General features: G+C 41.8%; 1 protein-coding gene and 1 pseudogene across 2 annotated transcripts in view; both read right to left on the reverse strand.

Annotated features, from left to right (window-relative positions):
* AGBL2 (AGBL carboxypeptidase 2) overlaps window positions 1-18,324 on the reverse strand; it is a 38,223-nt gene extending 19,899 nt beyond the window's left edge. Inside the window, exons 1-10 of the mRNA XM_081098069.1 lie at window positions 18,272-18,324; window positions 17,957-18,092; window positions 17,642-17,705; window positions 16,262-16,396; window positions 15,230-15,283; window positions 14,048-14,233; window positions 11,216-11,323; window positions 4,501-4,654; window positions 1,925-2,707; window positions 786-942 (exon numbers count right to left, since the gene is read on the reverse strand). Of these exons, the coding sequence (XP_080954195.1) occupies window positions 786-942; window positions 1,925-2,707; window positions 4,501-4,654; window positions 11,216-11,323; window positions 14,048-14,233; window positions 15,230-15,283; window positions 16,262-16,396; window positions 17,642-17,705; window positions 17,957-18,010 (1,695 nt within the window). The 5' untranslated portion in view covers window positions 18,011-18,092; window positions 18,272-18,324. The remainder of the gene's footprint in view (window positions 1-785; window positions 943-1,924; window positions 2,708-4,500; window positions 4,655-11,215; window positions 11,324-14,047; window positions 14,234-15,229; window positions 15,284-16,261; window positions 16,397-17,641; window positions 17,706-17,956; window positions 18,093-18,271) is intronic.
* LOC308524667 (large ribosomal subunit protein eL15-like) lies at window positions 9,679-10,277 on the reverse strand (annotated as a pseudogene). The gene has a single exon. The product of its transcript is annotated as a large ribosomal subunit protein eL15-like (transcript).
* Window positions 18,325-20,228: the final 1,904 nt, after the last annotated feature.

Below are 20,228 nucleotides of genomic sequence, written 5' to 3' on the forward strand. Positions count from 1 at the left end.
AGAAAAATCAACCAAAAAAATGAGTTCGCGTGTCACCTCTGACACACATGTCATAGGTTCGCCATCACTGAGTCCTAGCATATCAGCAATTAATTATTTTTAAAAATATATATATATTATTGATTTTTTTACATAGAGAGTTAGAAACATCGATGAGAGAGAAGTATTGACCAGCTGCCTCCTGCACACCCCCTACTGGGGATGTGCCCGCAACCAAGGTACATGCCCTTGACCGGAATTGAACCTGGGACCCTTCAGTCCACAGGCCAACAGCCACTGAGTCATACCAGTTAGGGCAGCAGTTAATTATTTTTATTGCAGAACAACATTCCATTCCCTCGACATACTGCATTTTATTTATCTGCTCATCAGTTAGTGGACACAGAATAATTCTTAAAACCACACCTTTCTAAATTCTTCAAGTCCAGGTTGCTGGGATTTACCCAAGATAAAAAAGAGAGACAAGCCGAAACCGGTTTGGCTCAGTGGATAGAGCGTCGGCCTGGGGACTGAAGGGTCCCAGGTTCGATTCCGGTCAAGGGCATGTACCTTGGTTGCGGGCACATCCCCAGTGGGAGATGTGCAGGAGGCAGCTGATCGGTGTTTCTCTCTCATTGATGTTTCTGGCTCTCTCTCTCTCTCCCTTCCTCTCTGTAAAAAATCAATAAAATATATTAAAAAAAAAGAGAAACAAAATGGCAAATCAAACACTATTATTGGGTATAGGAAGCAGAGAGTTTCCTTCTTCCTTAGTCAATGAGCAGAAAATGACCTTATGTGCTTACCTTGTCTGGTACATTTTTGCTCAACATGAAAGGAAAGACTCGTTCATGAAGCCAGTACTTGCGATCATGGCTATTACAGCCATATAGGAAGATGTTATTCTTGCGGCTGTGGCCATGGAAATCACAATACAAGAGAACTTCCCTTTCTTCGAGAAGTCTATTAAGGGGAGCAAACAAAGGACTCAGTGGACTCCAAATGCATGGATTTTTTTGGAGTCTCTTCCTAAGTATGTCTGTTGACACCTTCCTTTCTAAGAAAGTGTTGACCCCTAATGGCCTTCTGAGGACCCTATCTCTACCCTCAGCCACTGCTGTAAACTCGGCCTCAGTCCTCCTTGCCCCTGCCCAACAGAAGGACTTGAGATGTGCTGACGTGGAAAGGGGTGGTGGGTAGGCCTTGTGTAAATGGACAAGTGGAGGGAATCTGTTGAAAGAAAGCCCACCCTGGTGCAGACTCGTGGGAAGAGGGGAGAGGTAGAGAGGCTGTAATCACAGGGATGAAAAAGACAGAACCAAAGAAAGCCTTGGGTCCTCATTTCCAGGGCTCGTTCCTATAAGGCTCAGATCTGCCTGATCTCCTGATCACCCAGGACACCTATTCAATCTTCCAAATGAGGTCACCATCCCCCTGATGGTCACAGGATGAAGAGTATGATAACAATGCCACACATTAACAGTGGCTGGGGACTATGCTAAATAGATAACATGGTAGCTCACCATTTATATATATTTTTAAATAGATTTTTATTGATTTCAGAGAGGAAGGGAGAGGGAGAGAGAGATAGAAACATCAATAATGAGAGAGAATCATTGATCGGCTGCGTCCTGCATGCCCCGCACTGGGGATCAAGCCTGCAACCTAGGCATGTGCCCTGACTGGGAATTGAACCATGACCTCCTGGTTCATAGGTCAACGTTCAACCACTGAGCCACGCCAGCCTGCTCTCACCATTTATATTTTCTATCTCTCCCTCTCCCTTCCTCTCTGAAATCAATAAAAATATATTAAAAAAAAGACTGTCTCAAAAGACATTTCCAATTCTTATAACATTAGAAGAGATCTTCCCTCTCCCTCCAGTCCCTGCCATTAGATAGTGCTCACAGTAACCAGAGAAAGTTCAACAGATTAGGGGACTCACCTCTTGATCATGTTCCTGGTGTGCCAGATGCAGGGGAAAGACTCCTTCAGAATGGTTTTATAATGCCTGTTCAAGTCCCTGCCAGCCAATGAACACCGGTAATTCCCCACAATCACTCCATCTGGATTTAACATGGGAATCACTTTGAAGATAAAGATATCTCTGAGGAGCTCGGCATCTGGGGAGTTGCTAAGAATGAAGTCCAAAAAGCCTTTCATGATCCAGGAGCCATTACTTTCCCCAGGGTGGACCCTGGCACTCAAGACCACGGCTTTCTTTGCAGCAGCCTCTTGCGTGGTTCGGGATGGGTTGGTGATGGTGAGCAGGTACACGGTATTTCCTGCAAGGCTCCTGCATAAAGTGCGGAGTTTGCAGAACTGAGACTGGACAGGGTTTTTTGCCACCGACATGAGGTAGCATTGCAAATCCGTGTATGTATATGGGTAGAAGTGTGCAAAGAAGCAAGTGTCCTGGTCATGAGGAAACTGAATGGTCCACGTGAGACAGTAAAAGGACTGCTGCCCATTATCCGTGTTGTTCTTGTAGTACTTGATTTCATTTCCTTCTCTCCTCCAGCCAATGTTGTAGATGTTGGCATCCAATTGGGAGTACATGAGTGGCTTCATTCCTATAGTATAAAGGCTCTTGGGTTTTAGCAAGTTGACGATGGTGAAGCGATAGGTGGCATCTTTTCTGGTGTTCTGAACTCGAAAATAAAACCACTGAGTGTGTTTGTTTGTGTAGAGGTCAGTTCGTAAGGTGAGTTCATACTCATAGGTGTCTCTGTAATGAAGAATATAGAATATCTCTGTAATACCTCCCTCAAAAAATAAATGTGGGAAAACATTGTTTTTCCCTGGTAAAAATAGATCAAATCACAACAGAAAGGGTGCTACATCAAACATTTGTTTTCTAATTTACTTAGTTCTCCAACTCATGTTAGGCTAACAGGGACTTGGGGGAAGAACGTGCATTTGGGGTGGGACAGAAGAGTTTCATAATTCACATGCAGCACCGGATGTTTGGGCGCGCTGAGCTTCTTGGTGCCTTTCTAGAGCCCAGAAGGTGGTTTCCAAACACTTCAACCCATTTCCCCGAAACACACTGAACTCAGGGAAGCCGGAACCTCTGTTGGCTGTACCTACATCCTGGGCATCACCAGGATGGATCAGACCCGTAAGCTTCCTGTGCTATTTTTATCTCTTATCATCAATTGTTTGAAGATAAGGGGGCTTTGCCGGAATGCATGCACCTTGTGGAAAAGAAGGCCTAACCTGCAGAAGAGGAAATACAAATGCCAAAAACATGAAAAGATGTTCATCCGCATGCATCACGAAAGAAATACAGATTAAAAGAGGATGCCGTCCTTTCTCCTCCATCTCAGCAACATTTCCACATTGGGCAACAGGCCCTCTCATCCACAGTTGATGGGAACTGAAATCATGCTGGAGGGCAATGGGGCAAAAACTAGCAATGCTTAGGGTTCAAACCCTTTGACCCACCAATTCTATATCAGAATCTGTTCCATAACACCACAAATACTAAAAAGTATACATGCACAAGGGTGTGAATTCTGTTCATTCATTTAATAAAAAATTGTAAATGTCTTAATTTCTCATCAGGTGGGAATAGGGTAAATAGGTATGGAACACTCATATAATAGAACAATATGAACTATTGAAAATAAGGACATATGTCTGTGGTATTGTCATAGAAAAACATCTAAAATGTATTAAGTGGAGCCCTACCTGTTTTGGCTCAATGGACAGAACATGGGGGTCAGGGTTTGATTCTGGTCAAGGGCCCCGTACCTTGGTTGCAGGTACGTGTGGGAGGCAACCAATTGATGTGTCTCTCTCACATCGATGTTTCTCTGTCTCTCCCCCTCCCTTCCACTCCCTCTAAAAATCAGTGGAAAAATATCCTCAGGTGAGGATTAACAAAAAATAAATAAAATAAAATGTACAAAGTAGAGAAAAGCCAATTTGCAAAAACAGTGTCCAAATATATACACCATTACCCTATTTTTTTTTTTTTTAAAATATATTTTATTGATTTTTTACAGAGAGGAAGGAACAGGGATAGAGAGTTAGAAACATCGATGAGAGAGAAACATCGATCAGCTGCCTCCTGCACATCTCCTACTGGGGATGTGCCCGCAACCCAGGTACATGCCCTTGACCGGAATCGAACCCGGGACCCTTCAGTCCGCAGGCCGACGCTCTATCCACTGAGCCAAACCGGTTAGGGCCCATTACCCTATTTTTAAAAATATATAATTTGTGTGTATTAGAGAGAGAAACAATTAATGCATAGACATCAAAACGTTATCAATTGCTTGTGTCTGGGAGTCATGATTATAGGATTCAAAATTTTGTCAATATGAATTTTATATGAGCACTAATTTCTTTTATAAACAGAAAAAAAACAATTTAGATAAATTTTTATTCTGGGGGAAAAATCATTTCCCTTCACCTCTTCTGCAGAAACACTCCTGACTCCGACTATGATTCCTGAAGACACTTCTCAGTCACTTCAATCACCATCCCTTTGGGTAAACCCACTTTGTTACTCACACTTTGACAGCTTTTTGCAGATTCCCACTCTCAAACCTTGATTCAAACAGGAGAGTGTTATCTTCGGGTCCTTGCAGTGTGACAGCGAGCTCCTTGATCACTCCCCGCTTGCCTCCCACTCTGGAGCTGGTGAAATAGGAGCCTTTGGTGGGCACTGCAGGTGAGACAGACATCTTTAGCCACATTCCTGTCAGAACCCATTCATCCAGCATATTCTTTGCGCCCTTCTGTCTTCAGCAGCACTGCCCTAGGTTAACAACAATGAATATTCTAATTTTCAGTTGTTCTTGCTGAGACTTTTCATTCTAAAGTATATTTCTCTGAAGGACTCTTAGAGCACTTCCTTTTGCTACAGGCAACCCTTGTCAGCGCAGATAGTACTGCTTGTGCCCATTTGAATACTAATTTAAAAGGATGTTGGCAAAAGGTAATATTCTAAATCAAGCATCTGAGAACATTTGAAACCTTATTTATAAACACACAACAAATAGCACCTATTTATTGATTTAAGAAAAAGATAAGGGGAAAAACAAAAAAGAGAACACATAGTAGACGCCATAAAATGTTTTGCTATACGCTTCCAGATTTAAATAAAACAAAAATAGCAGTTTGAGAAGACTTGGTATGGGTGAATGCCCCTGGGAAAGGAACCAAAATGTAGTTATCAGTGAAAAGGAAGGTCACAATTGAAATTTTAACTTTAAAATGAAATTTTAAAAATGTATGAAATTTATCTTATTTAACAAAATTTAGATTATAATCACAACCTCTTTCTAATACTTGGGATAATAAAGAATCAATTACTATTATTTTTTTGTGGGGTTATAATTTTTCAGACAAATTCAGTAAGGGTGCCATATGACATCTTTGGTTTGGGCAGTTACTTTTGCAAAACTTTCTTAGGACTTCATAGTTCCCTAAGGACTTCTCTTTGTACCACAATGTTCTCATCTTTGTGTCTAGAAGAACCTATTTTTGTCATCTTTTGTTGATTTTGTCTTTGCCAACTGATAAAAAATTTTCTAGGTTCTCATTTGTCAGTGGTTTTGCAAATGATTCAAGCAATTCTGTAACATTCATCAACTTCTATTTCATAAAATCCTGCATCTCTTGTTAAAAATCGTAATTTCACTTTGCAATGGATATTTATTTGCATTATATTACCAGATGTTAATAATATCCATCAATCAGCAAGTGACTGACACCATCAAAGATGCTGACCATGGAACATTAAACAAATAGTAATATGTGTGGGGCACGATTATATAAGTGGCCAGTTCATTAGTAAATACAGTAATGCTATGAAGACTTTTCCTCCTATGCAACCATGTCACTAGAAAGACTTTATAATAAACATATAATAAATAAACTATATAATCAAATAAGTGAGAGTGAAGGAGGACTCAAGCTTGAAAAGAAGTGGGTGAAAGAAGAAAACAAGCACAGAGGAAGGAACAAAGGCAGAGGCCAAGAGTCCATGTTGTCTAAGTAAAAGCTGGGGCCCCCCATGGTTCAGTCTCCTCATGAAACCAGAGTGCAGCCCAGTGACCAGATGTCATTAATATAGAAATTCCAATATTTTCTTGAGTCTCTTAGGTAACATTAAAGATCCAATTCATAGTTCACAGTAACATTTCTCAAAAAAAACCAAAACCAATTTCCTTTTTTCCTCCAATATTCCCACAGCATGTAGTTGCTGTGGGGCCCCTAAAATGACAAACTCCCAAATTCCCTCTGGAGCCCCATCTTCTCAGTTTTCTGCTTCTTTATTCCTCCAGTGAGGTGGGTTCAACTCTCCATGGATCCCAAGGACAAGATTAAGGCAGTGGCCACAACTGTGTGTTAACAGAACAAGGACATTCTGCAAGGGCTGCCATATCAGGAGAAAGCACTTCCACCCCAGGGTTCCTTCTTGGGTAAGACACAAAAATATCTCTGGCTAGAACAGATGAAGCGACTCCAAACCTGTAAAACAGGTTTATAATCCCGAGGTTGTAGAAGCAGCACATAACCTATTATCTAAAACCTAAGTCTACCCACTTATACCTCATACCTTTTAAATGCCTTCCAAACGCCTCCTCAGACATTCCACAAGGTGGAGCTAGGTGGACTGAGTTGCTCCACCTTATTTACTTCACTAGAGGCCTGGTGTATGCAATTCATGCACCGGGGGCGGGGGGTGGGGAGGAGTGGAGTCCTCAGCCCAACCTGCACCCTCTCGCAGTCTGGGAGCCCTCGGGGAGCAGGCCTAAGCTGGCAGTTGGACATCCTTAGTGCTGCCATGGAGGCGGGAGAAGCTCCCATTACTGCCACTGCGCTTGCCAGTTGTGAGCCTGGTTTCTGGCTGAGCGGCGCTCCCCCTGTGGGAGCACACGGACCACGTGCGTTGAGCAGGATCGGGCTGAAACCAGCTCTCCAACATCCCCCGAGGTATCCCGGATTGTGAGAGGGTGCAGGCCAGGCCAAGGGACCCCACCGGTGCATGAGGGGTTGGGGAGGGACACAGGAGGTTGGCCAGCTGGGGAGGGACTGCGGGAGGGCTCCAGGGCGTGTCTGGCCCATCTCGCTCAGTCCTGATTGGCCAGATCTCAGCAGCAAGCTAACCTACTGGTCAGAGAATCTTCCCCCTGGTGGTCAGGGCACATCATAGCAAGCGGTTGAGCATACTTAGCATATCATTATCATATTATGCTTTGATTGGCTGAACGATCGACTGGCCAACCGGCCACTTAGCATATTAGGCTTTTATTATTTAGGATTGCTTATAGCTTTTCCCAACATATTATTATTAACATGAGAGTTCATAATCAAGGAAACTGTGGTGGAGTATGTGCAATTACATCTCAGCGGGGCCCTCAGGAATAACTGGCTCATTTTATTCTTCCACTTGAGGAATGTAAGCACATGGTTGTCCCTTCTGTTTCTGGTTGTTTCTCCGAAAGGTTTCCCTTATGTCACTTCTTTAACCTTTTGCGCTCCAACGTTGAGGCTGACTCAACAGACCAGCCACTAGTAGCAGGTCCAACGTCGAGTTGGTGATTGAGCTAATTGGTAATTTCCGCCAGGGAACTATTGCAACCAAGAGAGGAAGGACTTCCAATTCGAACCAGACTGTTTGAATTCCAAAAATAAAATTGGAGCGCAAAGGGTGAACACATTCTCTTTCTACTAACTAAACTTTGTGCAGATTCCTCTTCCAATAAAACAGGTTTCCTTTCTGATAATTATTACTTAACAGAGATTGATTTTTCAAATTAGGAGGATATTTTTTTGCTTTCTATTTCTTGAATACAGTATTTTCCAACTTCAGAGAATTCCTTTTAAGAAGTTCCAATGAGCTCTGGTACCTGTGGGTTCAATGAGCACCAGGTGATTTTTGGTGATGACGAGGACGTCCTTGTTGGCAGCTCCCTTCCATGTCCCTCCCTATTACTAACCTAGGATCCTGACATTATTAATTCAAAATTTACTTCCCTTTCCTCAGGAAGGTTCATATTGTATTTCTTGGCTCATTGCTCTTTAACATTACCTTTCCTTTCTGTCTTAAGTGTTAGTATTACCACCTGCTCCACATCCTCCCCAGCACTGGTTATTGTCTATATTTTTATTATAGCTATTTTGGTGGGTGTGAAGTTGATCCATTGTTTCTGTAAATACCATTTATCGAGTTGGTTAAGAGAATTCTCTTCTATTCCTGGTTTTCTGAATGTTCTTACCACGAAAGGCTGAATTTTGTCCAATGCCTTTTCTGCCTTGACATGGCTGTTTCCTCCCACTCTGTTCTACTAATGTGGTTCTGCTTATTTTCTTACTAGAGGCCCAATGCACGAAGATTCATGCAAGGATGGGCTTTCTTTCCCCTGGCTGCTGGCACTGCCTTCGCTCTGGCCCAGAGCTGCCCAGAGGCCCGGGGTGGCTAGGGCGGTGCGGAGCGCCCTGCCCCACCCCACCCCCGCCGCTTGGCACCTGCAAATTAACCTGCCCTCTTTGTTGGGTTAATTTGCATGCTCACTCCTGATGGGCTGGTGGGCATCATGAAGGTATGGTCAATTTGCATCTTTCTCTTTTATCAGTGTAGATAGTGAACCACCCCGGGCCTCCTGGGGCAGATCCCCTTCGGTCATGGTGTGTAATCCTTTTAATATGCTGTGGGATTTGGTTTGCTGGTATTTTGTTGAAAAATTTTGCATTTATATTCATAAGGAATACTGATCTATAGTTTTCTTGTAATGTCTTTGTCTGGCTTTATTACTAGTATGATATTGGCTTCACCAAAGAGAGCTGGCAAATGCTTCCTTCTCCTCTGTTTTCAGAGTTTATAAGGAATTAGTACTATTTCATCTTTAAACGTTTGATACAGTGCAAACAAACCCTGGCAAGCCATCTGGGCCAGGGATTTCTTTACAGGAAGATTTTAAATTACTAATTCAATTTTTTTGTTATAATCTATTCAGACTTCTAATTTATTCCCGAGTCAGTTTTGGTGATTTGTGTCTTTCTAGCAATTGTTCCTGTTCATCTATGTTGTCTATTTGTTGGCGTAAAGTTGTTACAGCATTGTCTTGTAATTCCGTTGATTTCTGTAGAGTTGATGCTTATGTTTCCTTCCATTGCTGATTTTGATCATTTGTTGTTTTTTTTTAATATATATATATATATTTTTTATTGATTTTTTTACAGAGAGGAAGGGAGAGGGATAGAGAGTTAGAAACATCGATGAGAGAGAAACATCAACCAGCTGCCTCCTACACACCCCCTACTGGGGATGTGCCCGCAACCAAGGTACATGCCCTTGACCGGAATCGAACCTGGGACCCTTCAGTCTGCAGGCCGACGCTCTATCCACTGAGCCAAACCAGTTTTGGCTGATTTTGATCATTTGTATCTCCTCTCCCTTTTTCTTGGTTGAGCTATTTTGTCAATTTTGTTGATTTTTCCAAAAAACCAACTTGATTTTTCTGATTTCTATTTCACCTATTTCATTAGTATCTTTATCAGTTCCTTTCTTCAGCTTGCACTGGATTTATTTTGCTCTTATTTTTAAAATTTATTAAGGTGAAAGCTTGGGTAATTAATTTCAGATCTTCCTCCCTTATTTAATTAATTTATCCCCCCCCCCTTTTTTTTTAACTGTCCTAAATTGTTTCTTAGGTAAGGATTTTACAAACATTACTTATATTAGCAGTAACGGTGGAACTGGAGAGTAGTGTGCCTTCTCCAAGCTGCACTGCGAGAACCACTAATAGTGTGGTGGGACTTGTGGCCCTTTCTAAGGCCACAGCTCTTGTGCCTGCAGATGTCAGCCCTCACATCTCCCTGGGCTTGCAGACTGGTTTGGTGATCTACTAGGTGTCAGGATTTCTTCTGATAGCCTATGGAATGGAGCAGTGAGGATAACCTCCAAGAATTTGTGTGTGGAATCTTCACCAACCCAGTGAGAATTCAGGACTCTCAGAGCCCCAGAGTGGTGCCCAGCTAGCTCCAGAGCAACATACTGAGGCTTCCAGCAAACTAGCTGGTTAGCACCATGATGGACAGGCTTGCCACTGGTTGTATCCTTAGGAACAGGGTGTTTGTGGCCACCACAGCACACACGAGTCCAATATATGACATAACCTTGTATTCCAGTCTGCTGTGCTTTATTGGGCTTGGTAGGCAGGGGTCCCAGTGGAGCGCAGAGAGCTGGCGTACTGCCAGCAGCACAGCCTGAAAAGAAAGCACATTACGCTGGCCTGCTTCTTCCTCCATAGCTCCTGGATGTACTTGTAAGCGCCCATCTTGGTTTACCTGACGGCTGTGGGCAGCTGGGAAGGAAAAGACTTTCTCCCACAATCCCTTTTGGGCTCCCCCTCTTCCTTTCAAATATATGTATTTAAAACCATAAATTTACCTTGCAGTGCTTTAGCTGCATCCCATAAATTTTGATATGTTGTTTTATTTTCATTCCAAAATATTTTAAACTCGCCTTGTGATATCTTTAACACGTGGGTTACTTAGAAATGGGTGTTTCCGTCTTGTTCATCACTGTATCTCTAACACTAAGCACTGTACTTAGTATATGGTAGATGCTCAATTTCCAAATATCTATAGATTTCCCAAATGTCATTCTGTTGTTGATTTCTAATTTAATTTTGTTGTGATAAGAGGATATATTTGGTATCATTTCAATCCTTTTACATAAAAGGTATTAAGACCTGCTTTACAACCTAGCATATGGTGTATACTAGAGAATCTACCAAGGGCCCTTGAAACAAATGTGTATTTTGTGGCTGTTATTGGTACAGTGTTCTGCACATTTTTATAAAAGACATGCATTCTATCTCTAGGAAATCTGCAACTTAATGCAGGAAGCCACATGGTAAATGACAGTCATATGCACATACTATAAAGTACTCACCCAAGTACATATAGGAGGTGGCGAAAAGAAGAATGCGTTTCCCAAAGATCCAACCTCTGAATTTCAGGAAGAGGAATTACAAGGGAGAAGCTATAAAATGGACTTAGATTTATTAAGAAAAAGGTACTGTCATTTTAAAAAAATGATTGAAATTTTAAAGCTGATTATTCATGAATATCTGGGTTCCCATTCAGATTGGTTTGGAAAAGACAACTTATCACTGAACTATGGATTTTCTAAAATCACATTTATTATAGAAAATATTTATAACCTTATCACGATTAATTAATTACTCACTGCTCAGCGTAATGACAATACCTGAATCTAATTGATAGACAATTCTGCCTTTTTCCTCTCCTACAATTTCTGGTACCTTTTCATTTCCTGTAGGTTGATAAAAATATTCGGGTTGAGGTGGAACTCCCTCTGAAAGAAGACATTTAAAAAGTACAAAATAAGAAATAATACAGAATCACTTTGTCAGAACCTAAGTTTCTAATTTGTTTATAAGTTGTCTTGCTTCTTTCCATAAGACTACGAGGAGACTTTTAACAAAAACACATAAACTTTAAATAGAAGATTTAGAAGTAAGCTGGAAAAGTCAATTTAATTGCTGTACTAACTCTTTAAAATTTGGTCCTGAGCTTCCTTTTAAAATCAGGAAAATATGATCCACTACATACTTTTTATTACCATAGAGGAATAAGTATATCACTTGTTTCTGAGAAAACAAGGCTTTTTCATCAACATTCAATTCTAAAAGATTCTTCGTATGAAACTTGGGGAACTTCTCCATATCATTTTAAGTGATGAAAACCAAGGGCATATAAAGACACAACTCAGTAAAAGACAATGTTCCTTTATTTTCTTTAAGGGAATGGGGAGTAATGAGACTCTGACAACTCAGTTTAAACAGCAGGTACTTGCTATTAGAGTTCTTTGAAAAAAAAAAAAATTGCTTTAAAAAAAGATTTAATGGTTTTTTAGTGGATTATGTTTTACACTTTTTAATTTTCCTTTTGGAATTGAGTCCAAAATCTTCACAGGAATTCTCTATCTTATTCTATTTTATATAGAGAACTATAAAATCCTATTGTCTGGCCTGATCAACTTGGGCTTTTATCTAAGAACTAGAGGCCTGATGCACGAAATTCCTGCAAGATAGGCCTTCCTTCTACTGGCTGCTGGCCCCGGCTTCCCTCCTACATCCCGGACCTGGGCTTTCCTCGTAGCCCCGGCTTTGTCCAGAAGGTCGTCTGGAAGGACGTCCAGTCTAATTAGCATATTACGCTTTTATTATTATAGATTGTACAGAATAGGGGCAGATGACCTTAGGACTTCTCAGCTACTGTGCAAACTCAAAATGCGCCCCTCCCTCCCCCCTGCCACACACATTTCCAAACACCGAAAGAGCAGTTCTATCCCAACCACGACACTAAGCCCATCCCTATATTTCAGCTTCATCTCATCTTTTTTTTTTTTTTTAAATATATTTTATTGATTTTTTACCGAGAGGAAGGGAGAGAGATAGAGAGCCAGAAACATCGATGAGAGAGAAACATCGATCAGCTGCCTCCTGCACATCTCCTACCGGGGATGTGCCCGCAACCCAGGTACATGCCCTTGACCGGAATCGAACCTGGGACCCTTCAGTCCGCAAGCCGACGCTCTATCCACTGAGCCAAACCGGTTTCGGCATCATCTCATCTTTCAGGCTCAATGTTTCATGGTTGCCCAAACATGACATTCTCTTTTTCTGTTCCCTCTAATTGGAATACTTTTCTTTGACTCTCTCAATTGGATTACTTCTAACTTCTCCTTCAGATCCCAGCTGACATTTCAACTCCTTTTGGAAACGCTTACTGATCTTCCAAGCTGAGATTAAGTGTTCCCAAGGGATCAAACTTTATGCAATTGCCTGGTTGTATCTTTAACTTTCCCACTAGTCTGTGAGCTCTGGGTATCTGTCTTGTTCATAACTGTATATCTAACACTAAACATTGTACTTAGCATATGGTAAATGCTTCATCAATATTTATTGAGTGAATAATAAATGAGGAAACGGAGAAAATAAGAAACATCCAGTTGTTTATCCAGCAGTCTAAAGCAGAGGCATTATGTCTGGTAGATATATGTATCCGACCAATTAGCAAAGTCCCCACTTTTCAATGCAATCCACTTCTGAAAATGCTTCATAAAATGAGTGCTGAAGATTATATTTGCACCAATAGCTCAAAGATATGACCAGCAATGCCATAAAAAATGTCTCTAACTGCCCAGCTGGTGTGGTTCAGTGGTTGTGTCTCGACCCATGCACCAAGAGGTCACAGGTTTCATTCATGGTCAAGGCACATGCCTGGATTTTGGGCTTGATCCCCAGTAGGGGGTGTGCAGGAGGCAACCGATGGATGCTTCTCTCTCTCTCTCCCCCTCTCCCTTCCTTTCTTTAAAATAAATTTTTTTAAAAGTCTCTACCATTCCCATAAAAACTCCAATAAACTAAAAATATGATTAAAAACAGTACAAACTGCCTAAACCGGTTTGGCTCAGTGGATAGAGCGTCGGCCTGCGGACTGAAGGGTCCCGGGTTCGATTCCGGTCAAGGGCATGTGCCTGGGTTGCGGGCATATCCCCAGTGGGGGGTGTGCAGGAGGCAGCAGATCGGTGTTTCTCTCTCATCGATGTTTCTGGCTCTCTATCTCTCTCCCTTCCTCTCGGTAAAAAATCAATAAAATATATTTAAAAAAACAAACAAACAAAAAAAAACAGTACAAAGTACGTTCTGACATATATGGTGTGCATCAACTATAACAAGGCCAGTAAAAATACAACTTTTATAAAACTCAACTAAGCACATTAATACTGAGATGGGAATAATCTAGAGAACAGATTTAAGTAAGAATATATTTTGGCCTCTAATAAGGTATCCTTCATTCCAATGGACTCTGAAACATTCTAATTTACACATTAGTGTAACTTTTGACTTTGGTGAGTGTATTTCAGTATCCCAGGGTGAGATAATCATTTTGGGGTGAGATGAGAGGTGTTGAATTTGTCCTGCCTTGTACTTTAGCATATAGGATTTAAAACTATAAGGTTTTGTAATAAAGTCTGTCAGAACAGCAAGACTATGACACATAAGTCACATACCAATATGATGAATGCTTTCTTTGATGACCTCGCATTCTATTGGCCACCTGGGAACCTGCAGTTGCCCGCTGCAAGAGTAAAAGGCAAAGAGATCTTGGGGTTCCCGAAGACATGGGTTTACTTCACCAAAATCATCGTGAAGAAGGAGTCTGCTCCTGAGAAGTGATGAACTCAGCATAAAGGAATCTGCCAAAGGGCAAGGGAATGAGTGAGTGGCTTCTTTCTTCCTTGGGAACTTCACTGATCAACTAGAACCACTAAGTAACTCTAAGCACTACTAAAATATGAGCACAGCCCTAGCTGGGTGCTAAGTGGTTAGAGCATTGGCCCTTGGACCAAAGGATTGCAGATTCTATTCCCAGTCAAGGACACCTACCTTGGTTGGAGGCTTGATCCTTGACCCAGGTCAGGGCATGTGCAGAAAGCAACCAATCCATGTGTTTCTCTCACATTGATGTTTATCTCTCTCTCTTTTCCCCTCCTCTCGTCCTTCCATTCTCTCTCTCTCCCTCAAAAAAAAGGCACAGATGTGCAATCCTATGACATATTTCTCCTTCAAGGAGATTTAGTTCAGGATGATGGCATAGAAATGATAAAAATCAAATTAAAATTTGACACAGCCTATTAAATATTTAAGTGTGAAGTTTTAAGAGTAAATTAGAAGAAACATTTTTGTGTTTTAAAAAAATCAGAGCTATGTATTTAAGACATCTCAACAGTGGGTTGCAAATGAATAAAAAGTTATTTAATGTGTTCTATTACTTTTGTTTAGAGTGAGGCAAGAGAGGGAACTTTCAATTCACCCATTAGCATTTTAGAAAAATGTACATAAAACTATTAAAAACAACCTGCAAGTTAAATTTCAAGTTCAAAATATAACCATTCAAAGGACAGAGCGACTTCGAAAACAGGATGATACGGGAAGTGGGAGAGTAGCGTGAATGGTCAGGAGAGAGAGAGGAGCTCTTGGCAAGTAGAGAATGAGAAAAAAGGGAGGAAAAGAAAGGTTTTCAGGGAGAAAGAAAAAGGAAACGAGAGGAAGAATGAAGAGACAGAAAATAACGGGGAAGGAACGAAGGCCCCTCAGTGTGGTGATTCTCAGCTCTGGGGGCGAGAGAAGGGGTGAAGACATGTTCCCACAAAGGAGTTTTGAGTTTTCTGGTCTGGAGGGACATGAAATACCTTTGCTCACAGCGTCTGTCTGTTGATGCACAGCTGAGGATAGACAGGTAGGCCCTAAAAAGAGGAAGGAGGAGGCACGGTTTGTCTTTCTTTTTTCTGCCCCTTTCCATCCTCCCATCCCCACTTTGGAGCCCACTATTTCTGTCTCTAAATCTTTTCCTCACTGTTTAATTGGAGGGTGGGGCAATAAACATTTTAAAATATGGTGAAGCTGTTCAAGCTCATTCATAAAGAAATTTAATCAAAATGAGAAGGAGACGTCAGTTTTTTTACCTAATGGGAAAAGCATTTATAGGTTTGCACACTCATCCTGGCAAAGGTGTAAACAAAGAGGTATTCTCAGGCACAGCTGCCAAGAAGCTCAATTGGTGCAACCATTCTGGAAAGCAGTCTAGCAGTATCTGGTATGATTTATATTTACATACTTTTTTTTTTTAAAACCCTAATACAGAACCTGGAGAAAAAATTCAAAGGTCATGCTAGCATTTATTGAGCACTTACAAATAATTAGAAAGTATAAGAATATCTGCATATATTCAATAGTGAGAAATGATGGTAACTTGGGCTGGGGGCAGGGAGGATGTGGAGTAAAGAGAAGCAAATTGATGTTTGGTTGAATATGTATTTAGGGGGGAAATCTATTGAATTCCTGCTCTTGGATTCTAGAAGAAATCTGTGGAATACCTTTAAAAAATTATTTTTGCTTAAGCTGGAATTGGTTTCCACCACTCTTTTGCGAAGAGCCTTAACAAATATATCCATCAAACCTGTGTGAAAAATCAATGTTTTACTCTTGACCAAAAAGTTTTAACAAATTTTCCAACAATTCGGAGGAAGATAATGTATAGTATTTCAATTTAAACCTACAATCCAAAGTAGATCGAGAGAGAACATTTCTGAGTGATGACAGAAACAGTGGCCAAGGCTGCTCCTCTGGCTTCTCCTATGGTAGACCATGTTCTCCGGAATACCTAGAGCAGCTGCTCAAGGCACTGAGGGTTCTGGGGATCAGACACAGGGAGTATTACTCACATAGAAGGTTCTCCTTTTCCAGGTGGTCTGGTATCAAATCATCTCTTCCCCCAAAAGAGTCACTCAAGACAAATCGGGGCTTATTCTTCCAAACATGCTGGTGCGTAGCCGCGTTTGGTACACTGCCTCTTTCATCTATGAAAAGGCAGTTTAAATGAAAGGTGCTGGAAGGCTAGTTACCACCTCTAACATCTAGGTGCATACCCAAACCGCTACTACCAACCCCCATACCACAGGCCTTTACAACGAATACATCTCATTTTCCAAAGAGTCTTCACATTCCGATTTATTTGAGTTAAACATCATTTTCTCCATTTTACAGTGAGGAGCAGACTTGAGAGGCAGCATGATATAGTGGAAAGAGAAAGGGCTTGGGAGGCAGAAAGACCTGGTGGCTCTAGTATAAGAGCAGCCAAGAGAGCCCACCAAGTGAAGGCTGGTACTCCAAGTGGGAGTGGAACTGCTTTTGTCCTGAGGGCTCTGCTGAATCTGGCAAACTGGAAATTCAGTTTTCAACAACTTAGTAATCACTTAAAAAATGAAATAGTTAATAGGAAAGTTTAACAAGGTTGACAGAAATAAAATCAATATAAAAACTTAATTGTATTTCTCAATACTAGGAACAAAGTTAGAAAACCAAAATTTAAAAAGATACCATTTCAACAGCATAAAAATATAAACTTCTATGAAAAAACTATACTAGTAAACCTTTATTGGGAGAAATTAAGGAAGACCTAAATAAATGGAGAATTCGACTATATTCAGAGATTGGAGAACCCAATACTGGGAAATTCTCAGTTCTTGTGAAATTAGATTTTATAGATTCAGTGTAATCCCAACAATTTTTTTAAACATCATAAGCCAATTCTAAAATTATATAAAAAGGCAAGAATAACCAAGACACAATCCAGCATATTGAATTTTTATTTTATTTTATAAAATATATTTTATTGATTTTTTACAGAGAGGAAGGAAGAGGGATAGTCAGAGAGATCGATGAGAGAGAAACATCGACCAGCTGCCTCCTGCACACCCCCCACTGGGGATGTGCACGCAACCTAGGTACATGCTCTTGACCGGAGTCAAACCTGGGACCCTTCAGTCCGCAGGCTGACGCTCTATCCACTGAGCCAAACCGGTTAGGGCCATATTGAATTTTTAAAGGCAAAACCAAAAATAGTCTTAATGCCATTTGGTAGAATTAACAAAGAGTGGTATTAGTTTAAGGGTAGACAAACAGATAATGGGAAAGGAATACTTTTCATTAATAGTGCTGGAAAAATTCATCATTAGTTTATCCTAGCATAACTCTCCCAGTTAATGAGACAATTTACTTCAGGAACCCAGGAAAAGTGATGCTGGATAAGAACAAGGTCTTACCTTTAAAGTAGCCATAGTACTGGAGGTGATGGTACATAAAGACTTCATAGGGATCAGGAAGAGTCTGTAAAAGGAAAGGCCATCTCAATCAGGAAAGTCCTTTCAAATAATACTGAACTCTTAACAAAAGGTAGGCAAGCACTGTTGCAGAGGGCAGTATACTTGACTTCTGTAAATAAACCAAGTGAGATATTTACACAAATCATTCTGTCTTGGGGATCAAGATCTCCAGCTAGAAAAAGGTGCCACCAGCAGGTACATTCTGATCTAGTACTGGATTTCTGTGGAGTTTCCTGGAGAGGGGTGTGTACCGACCTTCTGCTTTAGCTCTGCTTCCAATGCTGGGAACATGTTGCTTCTGTATGGCATACTGAAGACCAGTCGTTCACATAGGCATCCAGCCACCACCCTTGCCCGGTTTCCCAAAGGTCAGCTGATTACACAGGAGAAGCTAAAAAACCAGAACAGGGCAACTGAAACACCTGCCGATAGTCATCATTCCCACCCTTTGCTTCCGCAGCTCCCCCGCGATTTTAGGAAACCCTGACACATGGCTCCTTTCCTGCCAACTCGGTGTCTGCTCAAACAAGGACCGGGCTGGTTGTTCCATAATGAGGCCCGGAGGCGTACCTGAGAAACTAGGGAGGGCGACACGTCTTCCAGCCTTCTCCTCCCGAGGCACCCTTACCCTGGCAGGCCCCATGCTTTCCTCTCCGCAAGCAGAAAGGTGCCGCAAGATGTGAAAAAAAACGAGAAAAGTTGTCTCGGAGTGGATGGAAAAGAAAAGTCAGAGGCCCGAAATTTAGGGGTTCAGGGCGGGGAAGGGAGATTTCCGAGAAGCGCAGAGGGAAGGGTGCAACCGCCTCCGCGCTCCTTCCTGCCTGTCCCAGGCTCAGTGGAGGGCGCGGCGCCTAAGGTGGTTGAAAATCCTAGGCGAGGCGGGAGACCACGGCACAGCAGGTAGAGATGCCCAGCTGTGCACGGGGCAGAGGAGCTAACCTCGCTCACCCGCCACCGCTTTCGGCTAGGGCGCCGGTAGCCTAGCAACCAGGAAACCAAAGCAGGAGGGCGGGGCAGACGGCGCTTCCGGGGAGGGAGGCCCCGCCTCCCAAGGAAAAGTTGTTGCGCCCTGTTTGGGTAATCAATGGTAATTGATTGAAATACAAAGCCTGTAGTCATACTCCAAACTGCTTTGCTGTTCCATTAGGTAACAAGTAAAGCCAGCTCAACGAGAGAAATGAAAAATTACTTTCGCTGGGCAGGTGTGGCTCAGTAGTTGACCTTGGACACTTGAATCAGGAGGTCACGGTTGAATTCCCGGTCAGGGCACATGCCCGGGTTGCCAGCTCCATCCCCAGTAGGGTGCGTGCAGAAGGCAGCGGATTAATGATTCTCTCATCATCTCTCTCTCCCTCTTCCTCTCTGAAATCAATAAAAACATAAAAAGTAAAAAAGCAATTAAAAATACTTAAAAGAAAAATTACTTTCTACAATAAGAAACAAAATTAAATTAAACCCACATATTTAGTAAGATTTTTAAAAATCTCAATTTGGTAGGATAGTGACAAAAGCACTGGTGCTCTGTAGAAATTTAACAGCTAGTTGACAGCCTCAATTTCTAGAAATTTGCTCTATGCAATTACAAGAAAAACAATTTAGCCTTGGCCAGTTTTTTCTCAGTGGCTAGTGTTGGCCCACAGAGAAGGTCCATGGGTTCAATTCATGGCACAAATCTAAGTTCAAGTTCTCAGTCCCTGTAGGGGTGCATGTGGGAGGTGACTAGTCTCTTTCATGGCCATGTTTCTCTCTCTTCCCCTTCTCCCTCCCTAGAAATCAATGGAGGAAATATTCTCAGGTGAGGATTAATAAAAACACACAATCTATATATATAAAAGGCTAATATGCAAAATGTCCCCTTGGAAATTCGACTGGTAGACTGGGAGCTCGCTCACTCGCTCTGACATGTGCTGACCACCAGGGGGCGGTGCAGAATTAAGGGAGGCTCTGGCCCGGCAGCCAGAAGGCCTCAATCAGCCCTGATCGCCAGCCAGGCCTAGGGACTCTCTACCTGTGCATGAATTTCATGCACTGGGCCTCCAGTTTATACATAAAACGGTCACCCCAATACTTGCATAATGGTAACATCTAATGCACTAGCATACATGACACTGGTTAGGTAACATTTTAAAATTACATATATATACCAATATCAAATTTAAACTACAGTGGGGCCTTGACTTACGAGTGTCCCGACTACAGAGTTTTTCGAGATACGAGCAGTCTCTCGGCTGATTTTTTGCTTTGAGTTACGAGCTAAAATTTGGGTTACGAGCCAGCTTCAGATACCCCACTGCTAGCTGGCGCAGTGAACGCCACATCAGCCCAGCATCATGTGTCTCACTCGTTCACTTTTTGATTTGACATACGAGTAATTTGAGCTTCGAGCTCCGTCACAGAACGAATTAAACTCGTAAGTCAAGGCCCCACTGTATTGTCTTTGGTTGACTTTATATGTCCGTATCTGTAAGTAAAGGGTGTTCCAAAACAATGTATATACAATTTTGCATTAATTCCAATGGGTTAAATC

Source organism: Myotis nattereri, assembly GCF_964212035.1.
Source record: "Myotis nattereri genome assembly, chromosome: 9".
Lineage (NCBI taxonomy): Eukaryota > Metazoa > Chordata > Mammalia > Chiroptera > Vespertilionidae > Myotis > Myotis nattereri.